We start from the raw sequence: 22927 nt of genomic DNA on the forward strand, positions 1-22927 counted from the left end.
CCCCATAGACTGAAACAGGGTCAACTCTTCACTAATCTTCCTTCCATCAATGGACTGTGGGGCTAAGCATTTGTACAGGATGGAATCAGTTGATTACTGTGTGGGATGAGGTTAGCATGAGCTCCGTGGTGTGGAGGGTATGACTCTGCATCTCGCTTATCAGTTCTCCTATCAAACCATCTCTTCACCTGTTGAACCTGCAACCCTTGTTCAAGTAACCTCTCAACACAATTTGGTATCATTCTCATAAATCCATGCCACCTCCGGACCCACTACATCCTTCCTCATGAGTGGTGTCCAGGATGCTCACACAACAGATGGGGTCCCACCACAGCCTTGTACAGCCATGGTAAAACTGCTACCCATCCGTTCTCCAGATCTCAAGATAGAAAGGCTTGCATTGCCTTAGACTGATCATCTTGTGCACCTGCCTGTAACATTTTAGTGCTCTTTGTCCATGGACCTCCACCTGTCAGTACCTCTACTGGTTATAGCTTTTCATCATTCAGCCAGTGCTCTGTTCTATCCATATTACATTCAAGTTTATGACTAACATTTGTTCAGATTGAAATCCTTCTGTTACAGTTTGGCCCGCTCCATTTATCGATAATGCTTCCATCCACACTGTTAACAGAGCCTCTTGCACACGCATCTTTGGCAAACTTGGGTAAAATTTCTGTCTGGTTATCCAAGTAGTTTTTAAATGTGCTGAATACTGTGGCCAAACACACTTTGCTGAGCTGATTACCTGCCCATCCTGCCTATATTCTGTTTGCCATCACTCAACAAATTTCCCGTTCAATAAATCAATTCCCATCTCCTCCGGGGCACTTTTTCCAATGCCTTCTGGAAGTCCATATAACTGACATCCACCACTGTTCTACAATCTCATACCTCTGACAACCAATCAGGTTCCTCAGGCATGACCTGATCTTTACAATTCCACGCTGGCTCCAACTAAAAAAATATTGTCATCATTCCGTCCTGAATTATAGACTTTAATAATTTTTGGCAACAAGAATTAAGTCAACTGCTCCATAAACCCCAGTTTTCCCCTCAATAACATGTGCAATTTTCTAATCGAGGTTCGGAATGGAAAGAATTTGTTTAGAAGGAGCGATAGTCCACTCTGATGTACGTTTGTAAGGTTTTTGCTCTTCCTGAGAGATCAAAGGCAAGGCCAAGAGGCAGAGAAAGGGGGCAAGAAATAAAGACAACATGGCAAAGAATTAGACTTACGAAAGGAAAACAGATTAAGGAAGGCAAACAAATATACACATACAATAATAAGCAGGAGGAAACAAACGATAGGTTATATAATAAAGACAGCTTGTGGAAGGAAGAGGGAAATAAACTTGGAGTAGTGCATTCAAAAGACAAGCAGGAACAGGGAGAGAGACGAGTATATATTAAGCTTTAACTAATTGGGTAGATGAACTACAACAATCAGACTGCCTGTTAAAGAGGTTCGGCGACTGTTTCAATACAAACCCCGGCAAAGAGATGAAACTGCAACATTTGAGGCATGCACATTCCTGAAAGAGATGAGAGACATTTTATTTAGGATGAATAGACTTCCTTCCTGCACTTAATCATAAACCCATACACACTTAACATTTCACTTCTGTTCACTAGGGGTGGGGAGAGGGTGGCATTTACTTGCGATGCGTTTTTTTTCTAACACGATCAAATTTTCCGTCACATTTCTTACTCAGTCTCTGGCTCCAAACTTGGTTTTTGTTCTGTTCGTGACACTGGAAAAAAGTAAAGATGACATTTTACTTCATTTTCACTTAGTAAAAAAAAGTTAAAACAAACAGTACTTTGTTGTTTAACTAACTTAGTCATTAGTCGTTCACATAAAGGCAGCTTTCCATCTGATCACATTGTGGCTGGACAACCTACTCCCCTCCCAAACTTCAAGTCCTCGACCAATACATTTAGTTTCATAATAAAGGTCTATCCCACTCTGCTAGGTTCTCTGCTCTCTCACAGATTACTACTAGGTCCACCCCTTAGGAACAAGATGAACAATGAAGACGTTCCCTGCACAGACTGGTGAAGTGGGTTAGATATGTGGCAGATGAAAGTTAATGGAAACATGAGATGAGTGATACGTAGATAATGAGGCTGGAGATAATAGAATTGTAAAGGGTTTGCAGCAGAGAGAGCTGGAGATGTATAAATGATTGTAGTGTGAAAGAAAGCTGGGAATGCAAGGGTTAACGACTGGCAGTGTAAGGGATAATAGTATGCTTTTTAGGATGGTTCTCACTGTGAAATGATTTTCAAGGTAAAGAATGACTTCATTATGGTGTGATTTAGTTATGTCTAGATTAAATAGCAGGTGCAAATGGGAAGAAGTAGTTCTTATACCTATGTCTTGTTATGTTCAAAACTTTATGTAAACAATGGCCTGTGTAAGAGTAGTTTCTCACCTAGTGTTCCCATGAAAAAGGGTATAAAAATACGCCTTCTTTGAGTAGGTTTCAGTATAGAGTTAGAGTTACATGGTTACTCTGTCTCTGTATTTTTCTCACTCCCGCTAGCGAAAGTTAATAACGCATGTTATTGTAAGTTCTTTGGTTCTGCTGCTGTCTGATTTTTTCCAGAAGCACGGGTTGACTTTGACAGTAATTGACAAGTTAAGTTAAAGAGATCATCAGGATTATGGACATAATAGGAAAGTAGGAAATGATGCTAAAGCTTTCTGCAATACTGTTTGGGCCCTGCCCAGAGTATGGTGCTCATCTCTAGGCACCATGCTGTGTAAAGGTTCGTAAAGTCTTAGAGAGGCTTCAGACAGATTTACTGGAATGATGTTCATAAAGAGGGACTTTGGTTTATATGGAGAAAGTAGCGAAGCTGGGGTTGATCTACTTAGACTAGAGAAGGCTAAGAGGAAATCCAATAGAAGTATTTTAAATTGTGAATGGTTTAAATAGGGCAAATAAAGAGGATGTGTCTCCAGTGGTAGAGGAGGTAATAAGCAGAAGGTTTAATGTGAAGGGTAGAAGAACGTAGGAACCCAGAGAACCCGGAATTCCTGTAGGTTTAGTTAGAAAAATCATGTAGATTTTTGGGAAAAGAGCAGTGATCATACAATTGTGGTACACCATCAAAGAGCCAGTACTGGTAATATGGGCCAAATGACCTTTTTGTGCTTTAGGACTCAATACGTCATTTACCTGTGAATGATCTCACTACTTCAAACCCTTTCTTGTCTTCATCCCTGAAAGAAAATGGACGTTTAATTTTTTTGAAAACTGAACATTTCTTCCCAGTATTGTGGCCAAATTCTCATTTTTGATACCCACGAATCCAATCTCTGTTACAAAATTATGAGGAATTTGAGAAGGCAGGTAACATTGTCATGTCACAGCTCCTTAGCTGAAGAAACTTGTGTCTGCAATAAGACCAAGTTTGGGCTGATTAATGGGAACCAAACTTCCAAAGGCACAGAATGTCACATTGATTCCTCCCCACCGACAACCAGTGGGTTGTTAGGGATGTAGCTGGACCAGCCACATAAACAAGGTGACACTGTGGGCATTTTGCAATGAATGGTTCACCTACTTTACACTGGACAACCAGTACAGTGTCAACAAAATTCAAAGAATCTTGACACTATCCCGGACTTTGAAGGTCACTGCAAGGCACACCACGTCCATCAGCTCAAGCATCCACAGAGAGGCAGCAAGTGAATAGGGGAAACAGAATTAATGTTTCACGTCAATGGCCTTTCCTAGTTCTGGTGAAAGACAATCTCTGTTCCCCTCTCCACAGCTGCTGCCCGACCTCATTGCACTGCACTTGCACCTTATTGCACTGCACTTTCTCTGTAGCTGTGACACTTTGTACTGTTATTGTTTTTACCTGCACTATCTCAATGCACTCTGTACTAACCCAATGTAACTGCACTGTGTAATGAATTGACCTGTAAGATCGGTATGCAAGACAAGTTTTTCACTGTACCTCAGTACAAGTGACAATAATAAACCAAAACCAATAGCTGACAAGAACTTCCTCTTTTTTTTATTTCTAACTAATCTCAGACAAAATATACTGTACAACTTAAATACTGTTCAATATTGTGTTAATTTCAAAGTCTTCCACATTGATTGCTCCCTAATCAATTGTATGCATCTTTTCAATCACTTGTCAATATGTCAGTTTTGGATGGAACGCAATATATTAATCCCTTACTGATCAAATGTGTGAATTTCAGTGGAGTGCCAAGTGTCAATAACTCAATGATCCAGAGTTAATGATCAGTTGAATGGCTGTTTCACACAGTACGGTTGTGTTAGCCTTGACAACCTTGGTACTCACTAATGCCCAACACATCGCAGTGTTAACTGCCACCAAACCCCTACTTACGTCTGAACACTGTGGGTTTTTCTCCTGGTCTCTTCTCTGATTATAGCTGTGGACGAGAAACAATACACATTAGACGAGGCTGTGCTGTGAAGAGCCCACATTGTAGAATTGCACCAAGTTGGAACAGCTCCTTATATTTTCATTTCACGTTTAATACAGAAGTCCCAAGATTCTTCCCACTTTTAACAAAATTTGATAGAGTTACAAGGACGTACTAAAACAGAGCAACTTCAATTAAACCAAATAGTGGAAGCAGATTACAATGCATACTTGCTAGTAAATTGAATGTTTGACATGCACAAACCAAATGAAATATATCCACATTTCTGTCAAGGATGGTTCAGGTCTAAAACCGCAGACCAACAGCCAATGTGGTGGGGGCAAAATGATTAAACAATTCCCAAAGGATGATTTTCCAGTAACTGAATAATGATGTAAAGACAATGAATAAATGACGAATTAACTTTTGCCCGTAATCATAGACAACTAGGTGCACATGCATTTTTCAGAGGTTTGTTGGCGGCTGGATTCTGTGTCTCACAGCGGACAAACCAACACTTGGTTGTGGGTGGTGAAGGGATACTGTAAAGCTGATATTTCATGCACAGCTCAAGCTTGTGCCAAAGACATCACTTCCTTAAGAACTTTGCACTTACTGGGTACTAGACAGTCTCTGTTGGTGTGAGCGATGCCCGGAGAAATGGGGACAGATTCCTTAGAGGTATAGAGAGATACAGCACGGAAACAGACCCTTCATCCCACTGAGTCCATGCTGACCGTCAAACACCCATTTACATTGATCCTACACGAATCCCATTTTATTCTCCCCACTTTGCCGTCAGCCCCTCGAGACTCTACCACTCCAGTTACTGGAGCTGTGAGCCATATCAACTTCCCCAACACCCCAGGGGCCTCCTGTCCATTGACTACTGAGGCAATGCTGACTGCATCTACACTGGAACCTAAGGCAACAACTGAGAGTTTCTTGCCATGAGATTTTTTTAAGCTTAGAGTCAGGAAGTCACACAGCACAGAAACAGACACTTTGGCCCACTGTCAACCACCCATTTACACTAGTTCCACCTTATTCGTGTTAACCCTCTCCTGCCCTCCAGCTTCCACCACTCACTCCCACACTAGGGGCAATTTACAGTGGCTAATTAACCTACCAATCCACACACCTTTGGGATGTGGGAGGAAACCGGAGCGCCCAGGGGAAAACCACACGGTCACAGGGAGAATGTGCAAACTCCACACGGACTGCACCAAAGGTCAGGATTGAACCCGGGCCTCTGGCGCTGTGAGGCAGCAGCACTACTAGTTGCATCACAGTGCAGCCTTATGCATGAATCGTCCCCGTTGTTAAATTATACTTGCAACAACTTGCTTTTAATCTGTATATTGACTGGATTAAGCCACCTGGTAAAGGTATCATAGACAAAGAATTTGTGGAGTGTGTCGGGGATTGCTTCTCAGAACAGAAGCTACTGGGAAACAGGATAATTTAGATCTGGTCATGAGTAATGATGAAGGATTAATGAGATCTTGTGGTTAACGATCCCCTGGGAGGTAGTGACCACAGCATGATAGAGTTCCAGATACAGTTTGAGGGTGAACACCACAGGAGTAGAACTACTGTCCTGAACATAAATAAGGGCAATTATAATGGTATGAAGGTGCAGTTGTTGGTGGACTGGGAAAATAAGCAAAGGGGCAGGTCAGCAGATGAACTGTGACAGGAATTCAAACAGCTCATCCGTAACGCTCAGCAGGAATTTATCTCAATTAGAAAGAGGGATCACGTGAGAAAGATGCACAATCTGTGGTTAACAGAGGTCAGGGATAATGTTAAATAAGGGCATACAAAGTGGCAAGGGAAGCTAGAGGACTGGGAAGTTTTTAGGATCCAGCAGTAAAAGATTAAAAAGCTCATAAGAAGGTTGATTTTGAGAGAAAATTTTCATGTAATATCAAAACAAGTAGTCAGAGTTTCTATGGATAAATAAATAGGAAGAAGGTGGTTGAGGTAAGTGTGGCAACTCTAGAAAACGTGGCTGGCGAATTATAACATGTTAAGTTAACCTTTTACATCAGCCTTATACTACAATCATCCCTAAGATAACAGGTAGGCTAACTTCAAATAATAGGGAGGAACTTGTAAAAGTCCCAATCACAAAGGATAAAGTATTAGTGAAACTCACAGAGCTAAAGGTGGGCAAATTACCAGGGCCAGATGCCCTGCACCCAAGGGTTTTAAAGGAAGTGACTGCAGAGGGTGGACCTACTGGGTGAAATTTTTTTCAGAACTCACTAAATTCTGGGAAGGTACCAAAAAATTGGAGAACAGCCAATGTGACTCCCTCATTCAAAAAGGGAGCAAGACAGAAGGCAGAGAACAATAGACCTGTTAGTTTAACATCTATGGTTGGCAAGGTGCCAGAGTCAATAATCAAAGTGGAAATAACTAATCATTTAGGAAAGTTGAATATGATCAAATCTGGCCAATGTGGTTTTATGAAAGGTAAATCATGTTTGACAAATTTGCTCAAATTCTTCAAAGATCTGACAGGGAGAGTTGATTGAGGGGAACCTATAGATGAAGTGTATTTAGATTTCCAAAAGTCTTTTGACAAGGTGCCACACGAGAGGCTGAGGCATAAATTAAGAGCCCAAGGTATCAGAGGAAGAGTGTTAGCCTGGATTGAAAACTCTCTGTTACATAAAAAACAAAGAATTGGAGTAAAAGGGTCCTTTTCAGTCTGGAGGGATGTAACCAGTGGAGTGCCCCAGGGATCAGTTCTTGGCCCTCAGTTGGTTACTGTTTACATTAATGACCCAGAGGAAGGAACAAAATGTAGAGTTTCCAAGTTTGCCGATGAAACAAAAATAGGTGGAAGGAAATGTGGTGATGAGGACATTGTGATTCTCCAATGGGATCCGGATAGATTGAATAACTGGGCAAAATACTGGCAAGTGAAGTTTAAAATAAAACAGAAAATGCTGGAAATACTCAAAAGGTCAGGCAGCATCTGTGGGAAGAGAAACAGAGTTAATGTTTCAGGTCAAAGACAAAAGACCAAAGACCCTTCATTAGAACTGGGAAGGAGACAAAAAAAGCTTGTTAAGCAGCAGAGAGGGTGGGGGAGGATGTCCCTCGTAGCAGCCAGAGAGACGTCAAGTATCCCAATAGGCTGTGCGAGGACACTTGGCCAACCAGAGTCAGAGAGAGAGAGAGAGAGAGGAGAGTGTGTGTGTGTGTGTGTGAGAGAGAGAGAGAGAGAGAAAGAGGAGAGTGTGTGTGTGTGTGTGTGTGTGTGTGTGTGTGTGTGTGTGTGTGTGTGTGAGAGAGAGAGTGAGAGTGAGAGAGAGAGAGAGAGAGAGAGAGGAAGGAAGGAAGGAAGGAAGGAGCTGGGAACCACAGAAGAATGAGCAGAGTGGAGGAAGGTCACGTGATCGATATCTGGACAGTATCAATGAGAGAAAGTAGATTTATGCCAACACAGCTCTGTCTGGTGTGTGTTTGATCATGTGCTGCATTTAGAGTCACACAGTTACACTGCACAGAAACAGGCCCTTCAGCCCAACTCAGCCATGCTGACCAAGTTATCTACTTGAGTCAGTCCCATTTTCCAGTATCCGTCTAAATCCTTCCTATCCATGTACCTGTCTAAATGCCTTTTGAATGTTATTATTGTACCCGCCTCTATTACTTCCTCTGGCAGCTCGTTCCATACATCCACCACCCTCTGTGTGAAAAAGTTGCCCTTTAGATCCCTTTTAAATTTTCCCCCTCTCACCTTAAACCTGTGCCCTCTAGTTTTAGACTCCCCCACCCTGGGAAAGAGGCTGTGACCATCCATCTATGTCCCTCGTGATTTTATACACCTCGATAAGGTCACCCCTCAGCCTCCTACATTTCAGGTAAAAAAAAAGTCCCAACGTATCCAGCATCTCCTTGTAACTCGAGCCCGCCAGTCACAGTAGCACCCTCGTGAATCCTTTCTGCACCTTCTTTCGCTTAATGACATCCCTTCTACAGCTGGGCCATCACAAAGGCGCACAGTATCCCAGGTGCAGTCTCGCCAAAGTATTGTACGGTTTTAGTTGGCAATATTTGGTGTCCCTGGGTGAGCTTGATAAGTCCAAGTAAACAACATCCACTGACTCTCCTTTGTCTATCCTGCCTGCTACTTCCTCAAAAAATTCCAACAGATTTGTCAGGCAAGATTTCCCCTTAAGGAAACTATACTGACTTCGGCTACTTTATCATGAGGTTCCAAGTAACCCGAAACCCCATCCCTAATACTGGACTCTAACATCTTACCAACCACTGAAGTCAGGCTAATGGGCCTACAATTTCCTGTCTTTTGACCAGTCCCTTCTTAAAGAGTGGAGTGAGATTTGCCGATGAGATTCCCTTATTTCAGAGAGAAATGTGTATTGGGGGTTAACGGGTGATTGGTATATTCTTAAATTAGGTATTTAGAGTGAATATTTTGGGGAGTAATCTTAAAAGATGCTTATGCTAACAAGAACATTTTCTTTTCCCCAGAAGGTTAAAAGATTTTGCTCGAGACTTTTTGACATACTGATTTTAAGCTTTAGAGTTCCTTTGGAAAACTTGTCTTTGATGTAATCAAAGTGTAAAATGCAACTGAGAGTTCAGTCAGTTTAGTTCATGGACGGGGCCAAACAGCAGTTCAATATTTTACTTACATCATTGGCCTTCATCCCCTCACCATCTTAAGAGAGCACACACTCCTTCAGCTGCTGCTGAATGGTTGAGTTAAAGAGATGGTTTCAACAGGCAGCCCTGTCTCGCCCATTGGACATTGCTGCTGCAAGGACGAGATATCTCTGTAAAGCACGTTCGTACTCCTACACTTAAGCTGACAGTCTGAGCCACACAAGTATTCTATTATTGCTAAATGCACCCCCCCTCATGGGACCTTTTTACCCTGAAAGGGGGAACATAAGTACACCTGCTGCATCACCTAGAAATTTTGTTGATGGGACTTCCATGGTCAAGATGGAAGTCAAAAGTATGGCTGTGAGAATCACAAGCGGGAGCTGATTGCTGAATTAACCTTTAAATTACCCAGTGCTAGCACACAAGCTACTGAGCTAGTGCATTGGCTAACGTTATGACTCATCCCAATATTTTCCAACCGCCTGCTGATATTTATTCTGATGCCACGTATTTGTGTAATAGTCTTACTGATTTTCTACCATTTTGGGAGGCTAGGGGTTTTATCTCAGTTGATGGTAAACCCCGTCCCTCAGCCCCCTTTTAATGAAATACATCTTCCAGAATGCTCAGGGTAACAACCTCCTTTGTCATGGATATCTTCACTAAATGCATTGAGGCTGTTCCCACAAGTTACAGCACTAATTTTGCTTGCCCAGATTATCTCTTGTTGGGGTTTACCCCATACTATTGATCATCACCAAGGCACCAATTTTATAGGCAAGGTTATGCACTATGGTAATGACCAGAAATTTCCCCAGTTTAGCAGTATTGTTCAATGTATGAACCACATGTTAAAAAATTTATTACAAAAGACAGTTTCAACAGCACGATTCCAGTTGGGCAACTGTGTTGCCCTATGTATTAATGATTACTCGCGAAACCATCTCTACTTCTACGGGATATACCCCGCACCAACTCATGACTGGGTGCACCACGAAAGGCCTTGAGACTCTTCAAGGTCTTGACTTTTCCCAACCAGCAAAGGATGCAATCACTCATGGAAAAGCAGTTCAAGTTTTATTGGAGAATGTTTCAACAGCACATAAACTGTTATCCAAACGGGAAAGTGGAAACAGACAAGGTTCATCTGGATGAAAAGTTTACACCAGTGGAGAATGACATTGGACAATCAGTCATGCTCCAGATCGTCAACCCAAGTACTTTCCCCCAGATATTGGGGACCATGTATTATTGTTGATAAAGTGTACAAACCGATGCAAGATGCTGGAAAGGTTGGTATCATGTAAACCAGCTGAAAGCCTTCAGCTCTCAGCACAGTTATCATTAACAGCCTGTCCGTCTTGGTGCCCTGACAGAGCCTGTGCTTTAGTCAGAGTCAGAATGGCCAAGCGGTTGTCGACACAAACGCAGACACCGACAATATTACTGTGGGTGACAGGGCAGGTGGCCGACTCTCCCGTATTCCCCCAATTTCAGAAGTGACAGATGCTTTGTCCCATTTCACCCTAAATGTTAATGATAAATTCTAAACTGTACACAAGAGGTGTTATTATTACTGTTGTACTTATTTAGTTCATTGTCACTGTTATTTTATTCACTCATTGGAAAAGTGAAATTACTCAGCAGTTACATGTTACTTTAGGTTACTTAGGATTTAGGTTACTTAACAGACCTGTTAACTAAAACTATTAGCTGAATGTATATGTGCCACAACTATCAATTCTTGTTCCTTGTCTGCAGGTTTACTTGGTAAACTTGTGTGATCCATTCATCATGTTGATCATGGATCAAGGGGGGGGGGGGGTTTGTAGCTGCCAGAGAGATGTCAAGTATTCCAGCAGTCTCTGGGAAGGGCACTCTGCTAGCTGGAGAGAGACAGACAGAGGTGTTGGGAACCTCAGAACCAAGAGCACAGTGAAGGAAGGTCATGTTTTTGACACCTGGTCAGTATCAATGTGAGACATTGGAGTTGTACTGACACAGATCTGTGAGCTGACCCTGAGCACAAAACAAGCAGATAAAGAAGTTCTGGGAACTGACATCTTGTGGAAGGAAGAGTCTGATGAGTTTCAAAAGCACAAACTTGCACTATTTTAATTAACGAACCAATAGTGAGATAATTGTGAGATATTGCCAGCAGGGATTTGAAGGAGTTAAGGGAACATGTACTTGTATGGATAAGGACTGGACTTACAGCCATATACTTGGGTATAAACAACTGGAAGATATGCAATGTATAAAAAGGTGCCTTACGAGATAACTGGCAGCAGTGCTACAAATAAGGTGCCAGTCAATTAAAACTGAGGTGCATAGAACTTTCTTATTTCAGAGGCTACTGAATCGCTGGAATTCTGTGCCCCCCAGATGATGGAGGCCAGATCATTAGATATACTTAAGGTGGGGACAGATACCGTACTATGTAAGGAGGTGAAGCTCTTAACCATTAAAACAGATCAGCATCATTATCTCATTGCTATGCATAAGGAGATTGCTGCCTGCAATTTGGCTCCTACATTATAACATTGATTGTACTTCGCTGGTATTGGTATTGGTTTATTATTGCCACTTGCGCCGAGGGACAGTGAAAAACTTGTCTTGCACACCGATCGTACGGGTGATCTAGGTTTGAGAAAGGCAAGATACAAGATGGGCTGTTCATAACAAGGCAGGTGTTGTAACACCTCTGCAGCGAACGAGAAACTCAACAGCAGTGTCTATAAGATGAGGAACAGCAGCAGAATCCAGCTGGGAAATGTCAGCAGTTCCACAGCAAACACCTTTGAATTCATTCATATTGCAGGGTATGGACATGACTAGCAAGATCAACTTTTATTGCCCCTCCCTTCTTGTACATTTGAGAGGGGACTGACGTCACATGGAGACCAGCACAGGCAAGGACAGTAGATTTCCTCTTTCTTTCTCCACCTCCTATAACCATCCAGCAGTTTTGTCAAATCATTAACTAAACTTAAGTTCCACAGTCCAACTTGGACTTGGCTCTCTGCACAATGTCCAGTTAACCACCATCAACCTGTTCACCCACACAGGGATGCCAGGAAGAAAGGGGTGAAGAAGGAAAGTTACAGTTTAATTGGAGGTACAAAGGACCGCCGACGCTGGAATCTAGATGAAAAACACGACGATGCTGGGGGAACTCAGCGGGCCAGGCAGCATCCGTGGAGAAAAGCAGGCGGTCAACGTTTCGGCTCAGGACCCTCCTTCAGGACTGAAAGTAGGAAAAGGGGAAGCCCGATATATAGGAGGGAAAAGCAGAGCAGTGATAGGTGAATAAAAGAGGGGAGGCGGGGGGTGGGCACAGGGTGGTGATAGGTAGATGCAGGTAAGAGATAGTGATGGGCAGATGCGGGGGAGGAGAGAAGAGCAGATCCACCGGGGGATGGGTCAAAGGTAAGGAGAGAGATCAAAAAAAGGGCTAGGAAAGGGAAGAAGAGAAGAAGCATCGTTGGGGGGGGGGTGGGGAAGGGGGGGTGGGGATTACCTAAAGTGGGAGAATTCAATGTTCATGCCTTTAGGCTACAAGGTTCCAAGACAGAAAATGAGGTGCTGTTCCTCCAGTTTGCGCTTGGAATTCTCCTGGCAGTGGAGGAGGCCGAGGACTGACATATCAGTGACGGTGTGGGAGGGGAGTTGAAGTGACCGGCAACGGGGAGATGCAGATCACGGTTACGGACGGAGCGCAGGTGTTCTGCGAAACGGTCACCTAGTCTGCGTTTGGTCTCACCCATGTAGATGAGGCCACACTTGGAGCACCAACTACAGTAGATGGTATTAAGGGAGGTGCAGGTGAATCTCTGTCTCACCTGAAAGAACTGTTTGGGTCCCTGGAATGGAGGTGGTGTAGGGGCAGGTGAAAGTTCCTGGGGTGGGAGCGGGATGGATAGGGGGAGGTGAGGAGTGAACTAGGGAATCACGGAGAGAGCGGTCCCTGCGAAAGGCAGAAAGGAGTGGGGAGGGGAAGATATGCTTGGTGGTGGGTTCTTGTTGGAGACGGCGGAAGTGGTGGAGATTCTGAGGGCGATGCTTATTTTGTTTATCATGTGACTCACAGACTCCTACAGAAGACGCTGATTCTCACTGCTGGTCAGGTCCCGGACGCTCGTGGTCGGCACATTCAGCTTCACGTGACCAAACCGTGCAAGTTCAGGCCAGTGGAGAATCACCGAGGTGAGTGCAGGCTGTGAGCTCAATCCATGCCAGGTGTTATTTGCTGCCCTGCCCACCTTTGAGGCTCAGCCAGCTATTCTTAAATTACAGGGAGCAGCTCCCTTTTCTTCTATTTCTTCTTTTTCCACCAGATTTTTTTTCCTTCATCCCTGAAGCAACAGGAACACAGTTTGCAGGGCCTGCCAGGACTTCACCCTGACTCTGGGCCAGTCTGCTCTCCATAACATCCTCTGCCCAACAGTATAAATTCACCGCACTTAGTTTGTGGACAACTTAGGATGCTGTCGCTTAGAACCTTGTTAAGCAATTTAACAAGAAGCATGGTGGTATTATGAATAAGTTACTGAGTCAGAATCCAAAGGCGTGGATTTTTGACCTGGAGTTCAAATCCCACATCAGCTGGGCACTTCCAAATACAAATATTTAAACAAAATCAGAAATAAAAAGCTGGTGTCAGTAATATTGGCCACGAAATTACCAGCTTGTTGTAAGAACCTATTTATAAATGTCCTTCAGAGTGGGAAACCTCTCCCCTGGTCTATATGTGACTCCAGGCCCATCAATGAGATTGACTCACAACTGCCCTCTGAAATGGCGAGACACTAAGGACTGGGCAATTAACGTCAATCTTTCAAGGACCGCACACCCACCCCCCCCCAACTTATGAACAAAGGAAGTGAAATAAATGAAGGTTCTTATATTTCGATGTATTCCATTCATGAACTCTTTATTTAAGTTGGCTTGAGAACATCACTGTGAGGTCGTCAGCACAACACATTACCATGTTCTAATGCCTTTCATGGCAGAGAATCTGTCACCCTCCACCCACCTGGGCCTAGGTGTGACTCCAACCCGTTCACCCCCCAGAGCAATTAGGAATGGGTGTTAACTGTGGGCCTGCCAGCGTTCGCCACATCCCAAGCACAAAAAATGATTTTCTATGTTCCTTTCAGTCCAAAAATTCAAAGTAAAGAACATTAAAAGAAAGAATTGGAGATAAGATGAGAGCATCAACAAGTGAATCAAGGAAACACAGTTTCACATCACATAGGTGTGCATGCATGCACACGTACACACGCATTCACATGCACACTCACACATGCATTCACATGCATGCTCACATGCACACACGCACACGTACACGCACAAAAGAGCAAACAATGCAAGTTTGTGGAAGAAAGCCAGCTTCTTACTTTAAGTTTGTTTCCCACACTATCACAACTTTGATCAATAGATGTTCAAATATTAGGCCGGAACTTGCTGTCAGCTGTGAGCCACCCACACTTGCCACTGAAGTTCAGATAAATTTCAAACTTAACTTTTGAGGATCTCCTGATGAAAATTTGCCAAAGTGCAGCCTTTGAATTTTAAACAGCGAGGCTGTGCACAACCTCTGGGCCTTGCCCGGGCTGATGCAGTTACAGGGCTAGGCCTGAGCAGATCGGGCCCACAAAATGGCTGCACATTTTTTGACAATGTATCCCTTAGTCACACTAACCCAGTGCTGGGTATTTTTGCTGTTATTTACACATCAGTGGACTACAATATGATCCTTGATTAATCAAATTAATAGATTCTATTTGCCTTTCTATTTTTTACTTATTTTTCTTTTCTTTTCATTGTCCCTCTTGTCACCATTTCCTTTGTTACTTCTGTGTTTGCTGTGCCTGCCACAATACCTTATCTAAAGAGTTAAATCCTTCTTCTAGCATTGTAGCTGATCCAGAGAGGAGAGGTATCTGAGCCTTGCCCCTATGTACCACCAAAAGATTCCACTGCTCCCTCTGGCAGCTTATTCCAGATATCAACCACTGTCTGTGTAAAAACTTGCCCCTTAGATCCCCTTTTAGTCTCCTACCTCTCACCTTGGACCCGGGACCTCTTGTTTTTCATAGCCCCACCATGGGGAAGAAAAGATTCTGACTATCCCTGTCTATGCCTCTTATGGTTTTGTGCACCCGTGTCAGGTCGCCCCTCGGCCTCCTTCGCTCCGGGGAATACCAGCCCGGCCTGTCCAACCTCTCCCCATAACTGAAGTCCTCCAGTCCAGGCGGAATCCTGGTGAATCTCCTCTGCACTCTCTCCAATGCAATCACATCCTTCCTATATGTTTGCCATCAGAACTTCACACAATACTAGGTATGGTCTAACCAGCGATTTGTAAAGTTGCAACATAACATCCCAACTTTTATATTCTATGCCCCAACAGGAAAGACAATGTCAAGCTGGAGAGATTTATGAGGATGCTGCCTGGACTGGAGGGCCTGAGTTATAGGGAGAGGTTGGCCACGCTGGATCTTTACTCCTTGGAGCGTAGGAGAATGAGGAATGACCTCATAGTAGTTTATAACGTCATGAGGGGTATGGATAAGGTGGACGGTCATAGCCTTTTCCCCAGGGTTGGGGATTCCATAACGAGAGGGTACAGATACAAGACATGAGGGGAAAGATTTAAGAGAGACCTGAGAGGTAACTTCTTTACCTGTACGATCAGTGTGCAAGACAAGTTTATCACCGTACCTCAGTACAAGTGACAATAATAAACCAATACCAATACAAAGAGGATGGTCAGTACCTGGAATGAGCTGCCAGAGGAAGTGGTTGAGGTGGGTACAACTGCAACATTTAAGAGGCATTTGGACAGGTACTTGGAGGGGAGGGGCTTGGAGGGCTATGGGCCGAGCGAGGGCAACTGAGACTAGCAGGGAGGATGCCGTGGTCGGCATGGACCAGTTGGGTCGAAGGGCCTGTTTCTCTGCCGTATTACTCTATGAATCTATGAAAAGAGCTGTCCAATCAATATACAACTATGTCCAGAAATCACCAATATCCTGAGAGAGGATTGTACCAAGACACCATTTACTAACCACTGCAGCAGAACAAGTAAACAAAGCTTGTGGAACAAGTGTTGAAAACTAATAGATTTGAAATGCGGTAAACGATGCCACCTTTGCAACGGTGTCAATGGTTGTACCGTACAATCCAAGGTTGCTGATTTGTATTGCCCTGTCTCCCAAGGCTGTGGCTGGACTAAATGAGGGGCAGAACGCTCGTACAGCAGTTGTCTGTGTGGGGCTTGCACATTCACGTGGGCTTCCTCTGGGTGCTCCGGTTTCCTCCAGCATTCCAAAGATATGCTGCTGGGTTGATCGGCTATTGTAAATTAGTCCTTAGTGCAGGGAAGTGACAAGACAATCAAAGGAGAGTTGATGGGAATAAGTGAGAGAGAATGCTGGTCTACAGGGAAATAAGGAGAGTGGGAGTGGGAGTGAGGGGACTGCGTTACTGAAAGCTGGCATGGATTCAACAGGCTGAATGGTCTCCTGTTTTGTAATATTTAAGTTACATTAAAACTACTTTGGAAGGGACAAGTCAAACGATCACATTTTACACACATGCATGCAAACATGTTTGTCCTTCACGATAACTCGCAGCGAACCCACATCCCAGTGCGACACCCCACCCTAGCTGTTCGACGTAAGGAGCAGAGTGTTCTTTTGGGCAGTCGCACCGTAATGCTGGCCTACAGAGGTTGTGCATCTGATTAGCGTGTACAAGGGTTTTGTGGACGAAGCAAATATATTTACAGATTGTAATTCAATGTTAGTGTTACCAGCCAATACATAGGAAAATATGTTGCTTAAAACCCATTTGGATTTGAATCCAAGGTTAGTAGTGCCGGGGACATTCTATTGTCAGTGGAAACGCAACGGGAATCACAAGTATGGGGCACCCGAGAAGGACCTGGTCAAAGTTTTCAAAGGGTCGGATGCTGGTAACATTTTGGATGAGGAGAGCAAAATGCAGCAGGTATTTCGTTCATAACTGAGTTAGAGAAGGCAGCCACTTCCAGAAAAAGGCATAAATAAATTGGGCCTGTAATGTGGGCAGAGCAGTGCAGGAGCACATCCTGCAGGGTGTCGGGATTGGGTGTTGAGCAAACATGGGAAAGGCGGTGAAGGTTGTTAAAACACTAAACAAAGAGAAGCACTTCAGAAGGAAAATTCGAACTCAGTGGTTGCGATCTGTCAGGGACTGAGAAGTTTAAAACCAAAAAGAGCGAGTGGGGAGGAATGATGAAGCAGGGCCAGAGTTAAATTAGACAAATAATTTTTGAAAATTCAAAATAAACTTTATTCATCATAAAAAAAACAAACCATATACGACAATAAAACTGTGCAAACCTTTACATTCGTGTACGGATCAATCATTAGTGTTACCCTTTTATAAAAAACCACAGCACCGATGCCACTCGTGTGGCTCCCTGGGGTGATACCCCAATCCCATATTTACAATATTTAAGGGGCTTTCTCGCCTGACCCCGCCCCTCCCTCTCCTGTGGCAGAAGAACCCTAAACTGTCGTCCTTCCCCACCTAGCCCTTGCGTTGGCTGCACCCAGCTTCAGTGCGTCCCTCAGCACGTACTCCTGCTGCCTGGAATGTGTCAGTCGGCAGCATTCCCCTACGGACATCTCGCCGTGCTGGGAGACCAACAAGTTTCAGGCAGACCAAAGGGCGGCAGACCAAAGGGCGTCTATCGCCAAGTTGATGACCTTCCAGTAGTAGTTGATGTCCGTCTCTGTGTGTGTCCCCGGGAACAGCCCGTAGATCAGAGAATCCTCTGTTACGCTGCTGCTGGGGATGAAACGTGACAGGGACCCTTGCATCTTTCGCCACAGTCTCCTCGCAAACCCACAGCCCTCCAACCCAAGATTGATTGCATCAAAGTGTGAAAACCCAGTAAGATTGAAAAAAAACCAAAGAAGTCCAAGCTTAACCACCACAGTAAACTGAGGATGAATAAAAGATTAACATAAAGCCAAGCAAAAGATGGATGAGGGTTCAAAGAAACTGTGGATTGGAAAGCTGGAGGACTCAACCAACATCTTAAGCTGAGTATTCAAACAACAAGGCTATGGACCAAATGCAGGTAAATGGGATTGGTAATAGATAGGTGCAATGGTTGGCATCATGCAGTGGGCTAAAGGGCCTGTTTCTGTGCTGTACGACTGTGGCTCTATAACAGGAAAGGAACCACACAGTGTTGGAGACCTGATAAAGTACAACCCAGCCAAAGGAAATAGCAGCAGCTGGAAGTGGGTTTAAAGAAAAAAAGGAAGGCACATTGTATACCATAGCCATCAACCACCAAAGAAGTATGAGGACCACAGAGACAGCGAGTTGAAGCAGCTGGGTACAATACCAGTATGTTGCAACATACACCAAACTTCCCAAGTATTCTTGAGACCTCCACAGGTAAAGACAGAGGACTTAGTAACCCTGACTCAAGGTCCTCCAGGTCTACCTTTCTCTTTAGCTTAAAACTTGGCACTATGTTGTCATTCATCCACGATATGCTATCAGGGGCTAGCTTGTTCTTGCTTCTTAAATGGAATATATTACTACTGGATTTTACTGATGGCCTGTTTAAATGTTTGCCATTGTAGCTTTCTTTCCTAGTCTTTTCCCGTTTATTTTTCCTTGTTGCATTATCAATTATTTAAGAGGAGAGGCGTTTAAGTTTTTTCCCAAAGATTTTGGTCGTTGTTTTAGTGCCTGTCAGCCTGTTGGGAGGACCACACCTGGGTATTCCCCTATACTCAATTCCCTCCCCGTTCCTGATCAGTTCCCAGGGCCAGATTGAGCGGAACACATACTGGATGTTTTACAGAGGTTCTGTTAAGGCCAAGCTTCTCTTCCTCACTGGATCTACTGCTGTAGTTGGAGATGTTACTACTGCTGTAGTTTTGTTACTACAAAACTCAGAGCAAATACGTAACAACTGACCACTGTTCCCTACTGTAACTCCTTAGGATGCAATACTCAAAGTAAGACTGACAGAGAATTAGTGATAGTCAACTGGAAATTCAAGATCACCCTTGTGGATATTTAACAGAAACAGGTCACAATGCAACAACTCTCGAGCTCAACGTTACAGTCCAGAATGTGATACTTGTGGTTTTGTGGGGAAGACACCCGCAAGATTAACACATCCAGTCTTCCACTCGAGAACATGCATTGACACATGAGCCTACCTCTTGCTGGAGATGAAAGAACGGAACCCAGAACCCAGCATTTTATGAGCACAGGAGGAAACTAAAGCAAGGTGAAGCGCTTTGTATTCACAGAGTATGGTACCAGCATCATTCATTTCCGCCATGGTTAAAACACAGCACCATCGGCAGAGGACAGGCACACAAGCTCACCTCTGTGTACTGGTTGCGAAATTCATTGCTGTAGGGTGAGCACCTGCTGTGTGGGAAGTGCCAGACTGACAATTCAAAAACTTGTTTTATCGATTTTTCGGAACAGACCGCCGCTGGCAAGACCAGCGTTTATCACCCATCTCCACCTGCCTGAGAGCTGAGTGCTTTGCCAGTCCGTTTAAGAATCAACCACATGGGATGGGTCTGGAGTCACACATAGACTAGATCAGGTAAAGGCGACAGGTTTTCCCTGCTGAAGGACATTAATGAACAGGATGGGTTTTTGCAACACCCCACGGTTTTTGCGCTCTCCTCGACCAAACCCAGTTGCTGTTTTTTCCCAAATTGCAGACTATTAGCAGATTTGAACTCGGGTTTCCGGATTACTAGTTCAGTAATTTAGCTGTTGTGCTATCCACACAGAGCCCTTCATTCCCAGTGGGATCTAACATTGGACTCCCTGACTTTTTGCCACTTCCTGGGAGCTATGCTGGGAATTCCACCAGCTGAGCTGCAATTGGTTAGACCCGGCAGAGGTTCAGTATTTATTCCAAAGGAGAAGAAATGGGTACGTCTCAGCTTTTTGATACAATTAAATTAACTTAAGTATACGTAATTGTTAATTTAAATATATTTACTTGTCTTGAGGCATTATCTGGCATTTTTAAAATTATTTTAAATATTTTTAAAAAAGTTTTAACATTATTTTTGTATTAATTAATTGTGATTAGATTTTGAATGTTCAAGAGACATTTAAGTCCCAAAGCAGTTTTGACAGCTGGTAAGGCAGGGTGGGAGGGCTATGAAATCACCTCTGGGAACAGGGCTTGCTACCATCGGCAGGAAGGCTTTGCCCAAGCAATGTCAGGAACCGTTCGTCACTACCCTAGCCTGACTTCACGTGGGCAGAGGTTACAGACTAGCTGGATTTTAAACAGGTAATTGCTACTTAGAACTCCTGGCAAGAACAGCCAACATTCAGGCCATTATGTATATTGATTGTGTTTGTTACTCAAAAGGTGGTTAATTTTAATAACTCGTTTAGAATCTATATTTTGATGGAACAGCCATTCTTGGTGATCATTCTTTTATCAATGACAAAAGTGAAATTAGATCCAGATCCACTTATCAGACAGGTATGATCCTCTATCCACGTGTGATGCAGTCGATGGACAGGAGGCACGTCAAGAGTTGGAGATGTTGGAACAGCTCAGTGCACAGCAGGTAGAGCCGCTGCCTCACAGCTCCAGTGATCCATGTTCAATCCCGACGTCAGGTGCGGTCTGTGTGGAGTTTGCATGTTCTCCCTGTGACTGTGTGGGTTTCCTCTGAGTGCTCCGATTTCCTCCCACATTCCAAAGACGTGCAGATTGGTAGGTTAATTGGCCACTGCAAATTGCCCCTAATGTGTAAGTGAGTGGCAGAATCATGGAGGAGTTGATGGGAATGTGAATAAAATGGGATTCATGTAGGATTAGTGTAAATGGATGGTTGATGGTCAGTGCCAACTCTGGGTGGCAGGGCCTGTTCCTATGCTGTATGAGTCTATGATCCCTATGAATTTTCAATGGTGCCCAAGGAAGATCTTATAGAAACAATTAAAAGGGAGACAAACTAACATTGCTATCATCTTCAAGCAAATACAAATGACTATTGGAAGCAATAGTCATGTGACATCAACCTTTCTGGGCCAACCAAGTCACGTGGATGCCAAGCTCCTGATGCACTAACCTTCAATATGGCCAACACCCAAGAAGGTGCAGAGAAATTTTTCAAAGACATCCTCCAGATAAAGACAAGAAAGAGCTACATCAGCACTGCCTCCTGGAGACCTCTTGCCCAGGACCACATGAGATGGACAGAGCCTTTGTGAGGATGTCAGGACTCCCAAATCATGCCACAGCAACAGGAAGTGAAACAGTGAGTTGTGGAGCTGATGAACAAGCCAGATCCCACATGAAACACGTGGCCATGTTACAATGGAGTGTACAGATTGTGACTGGGCCTCGTCAGCCTACATCAGACTCACATTGTCTTGGTAGACAATCAGCTTCAAGTACAAGGGACTGCCAATGAATAAGTGAATGAAACGATAAACGATATTGGAAGTTGCCTCAATTGTAGCCTAAGGTGGCCTCATTCCCCTATGCCTGTCACAGAAAGAGATTACCAGGCGGACTGAAGAAGTCTCAAGGACATGCTGAGAGCCTCCTTGAGGAAGTGCAACGTCCCACCGACTGCCAGGAATCTCTAGCACATGACTACTCACAGCGGAGAAGAAGCAGTCAGGATGAGACTGAAAACCCAGAGACACAGGGGAGCCCTGAGTAAGCAGTGGAAGGAGTGCATCACCTCACAACCTAGCCACCCACCACCTGCCCTGTTGAGCACCTCCTGACCCACCTGCGGATGTCCACAGTGGCCTCAGAACACACAAAATTGGAGTGGAAGCAAGTCATCCTCGAATCCAAGGCACAGACTCAGAAGAAGATCTGCTGAGGTAGGGAAGATCACTTCAGGTGTACACAATAACATCTATGAACTAAAGCCAGCAAGAGGTCTCTTTTCAATTGCTGAGAGTGTTTGGGATCACCTGCCCAGTAGATACATGGAGTGAGACCTCATGCAGGGAGACAAGCACTTGCCAATGGGAACCAGACCTCATGGGACTCTGAGTGTTAAATCAGCACAGACTTGCCTTGTAACACAGATGTTACAGATAACAGGAAGACAAGAATTGACTAATTGAATTTACACAATACAAATTGGCTAACTTTGCATACTCAACTTACGCTGACACAAAACAAAACAGATTCATGCAATGTACAAACTGACCCAACTCTGAGTGTGCACTGATCAAGCAGTATGCTCACTGACCAGCTGCACACCACCAGGCTCAAGGACAGCTTCTACCCACTGCGATAAGACTATTGAACGGTTCCCTTATTTGATGAAATGGACTCTTGACCTCATGATCTAACTTGTTATAACCTTGCACTTTATTGTCTACCTGCAACGCACTTCCCTGTAGCTGTGACACTTTACTCTGTATTCTGTTATTGTTTTTACCCTGTACTACCTCAGTGCACTGTGTGATGAATTGATCTGTACGATCGGTATGCAAAACAAGTTTTTCACTGTATCTCAGTACAAGTGACAACAATAAACCAATACCAAATTCACTGGCTCACACACACACACACACACACACACACACACACACACACACACACACACACACACAATGCACCATCATGACCCACCAGATATTACCTAAAAACAGCACAACACAGATTGATACTGTGTTGATTGAATCAAAAAACATTAACCCAAAATAGACCCTCGGCATCCCTTTGAGATGCTCTAAGGTGCCTTTCAGCCAATGAAGTACATTAGAAATACTGTGCGGTCTGTCACAATGCAGGAAAACTGCAGCATTTGGAGG

General features: G+C 44.0%; 1 protein-coding gene across 3 annotated transcripts in view; it reads right to left on the reverse strand.

Annotated features, from left to right (window-relative positions):
• Positions 1 to 22927, reverse strand: part of LOC127581437 (linker for activation of T-cells family member 2-like) — a 75086-nt gene that overhangs the window by 17952 nt on the left and 34207 nt on the right. For all 3 annotated transcript variants that reach the window (XM_052035862.1, XM_052035861.1, XM_052035860.1), the window contains exons 3-6: positions 4381 to 4426; positions 3189 to 3232; positions 1712 to 1754; positions 1492 to 1535 (exon numbers count right to left, since the gene is read on the reverse strand). In XM_052035862.1, the coding sequence (XP_051891822.1) occupies positions 1492 to 1535; positions 1712 to 1754; positions 3189 to 3232; positions 4381 to 4426 (177 nt within the window). The remainder of the gene's footprint in view (positions 1 to 1491; positions 1536 to 1711; positions 1755 to 3188; positions 3233 to 4380; positions 4427 to 22927) is intronic.

Source organism: Pristis pectinata, chromosome 21, assembly GCF_009764475.1.
Source record: "Pristis pectinata isolate sPriPec2 chromosome 21, sPriPec2.1.pri, whole genome shotgun sequence".
Lineage (NCBI taxonomy): Eukaryota > Metazoa > Chordata > Chondrichthyes > Rhinopristiformes > Pristidae > Pristis > Pristis pectinata.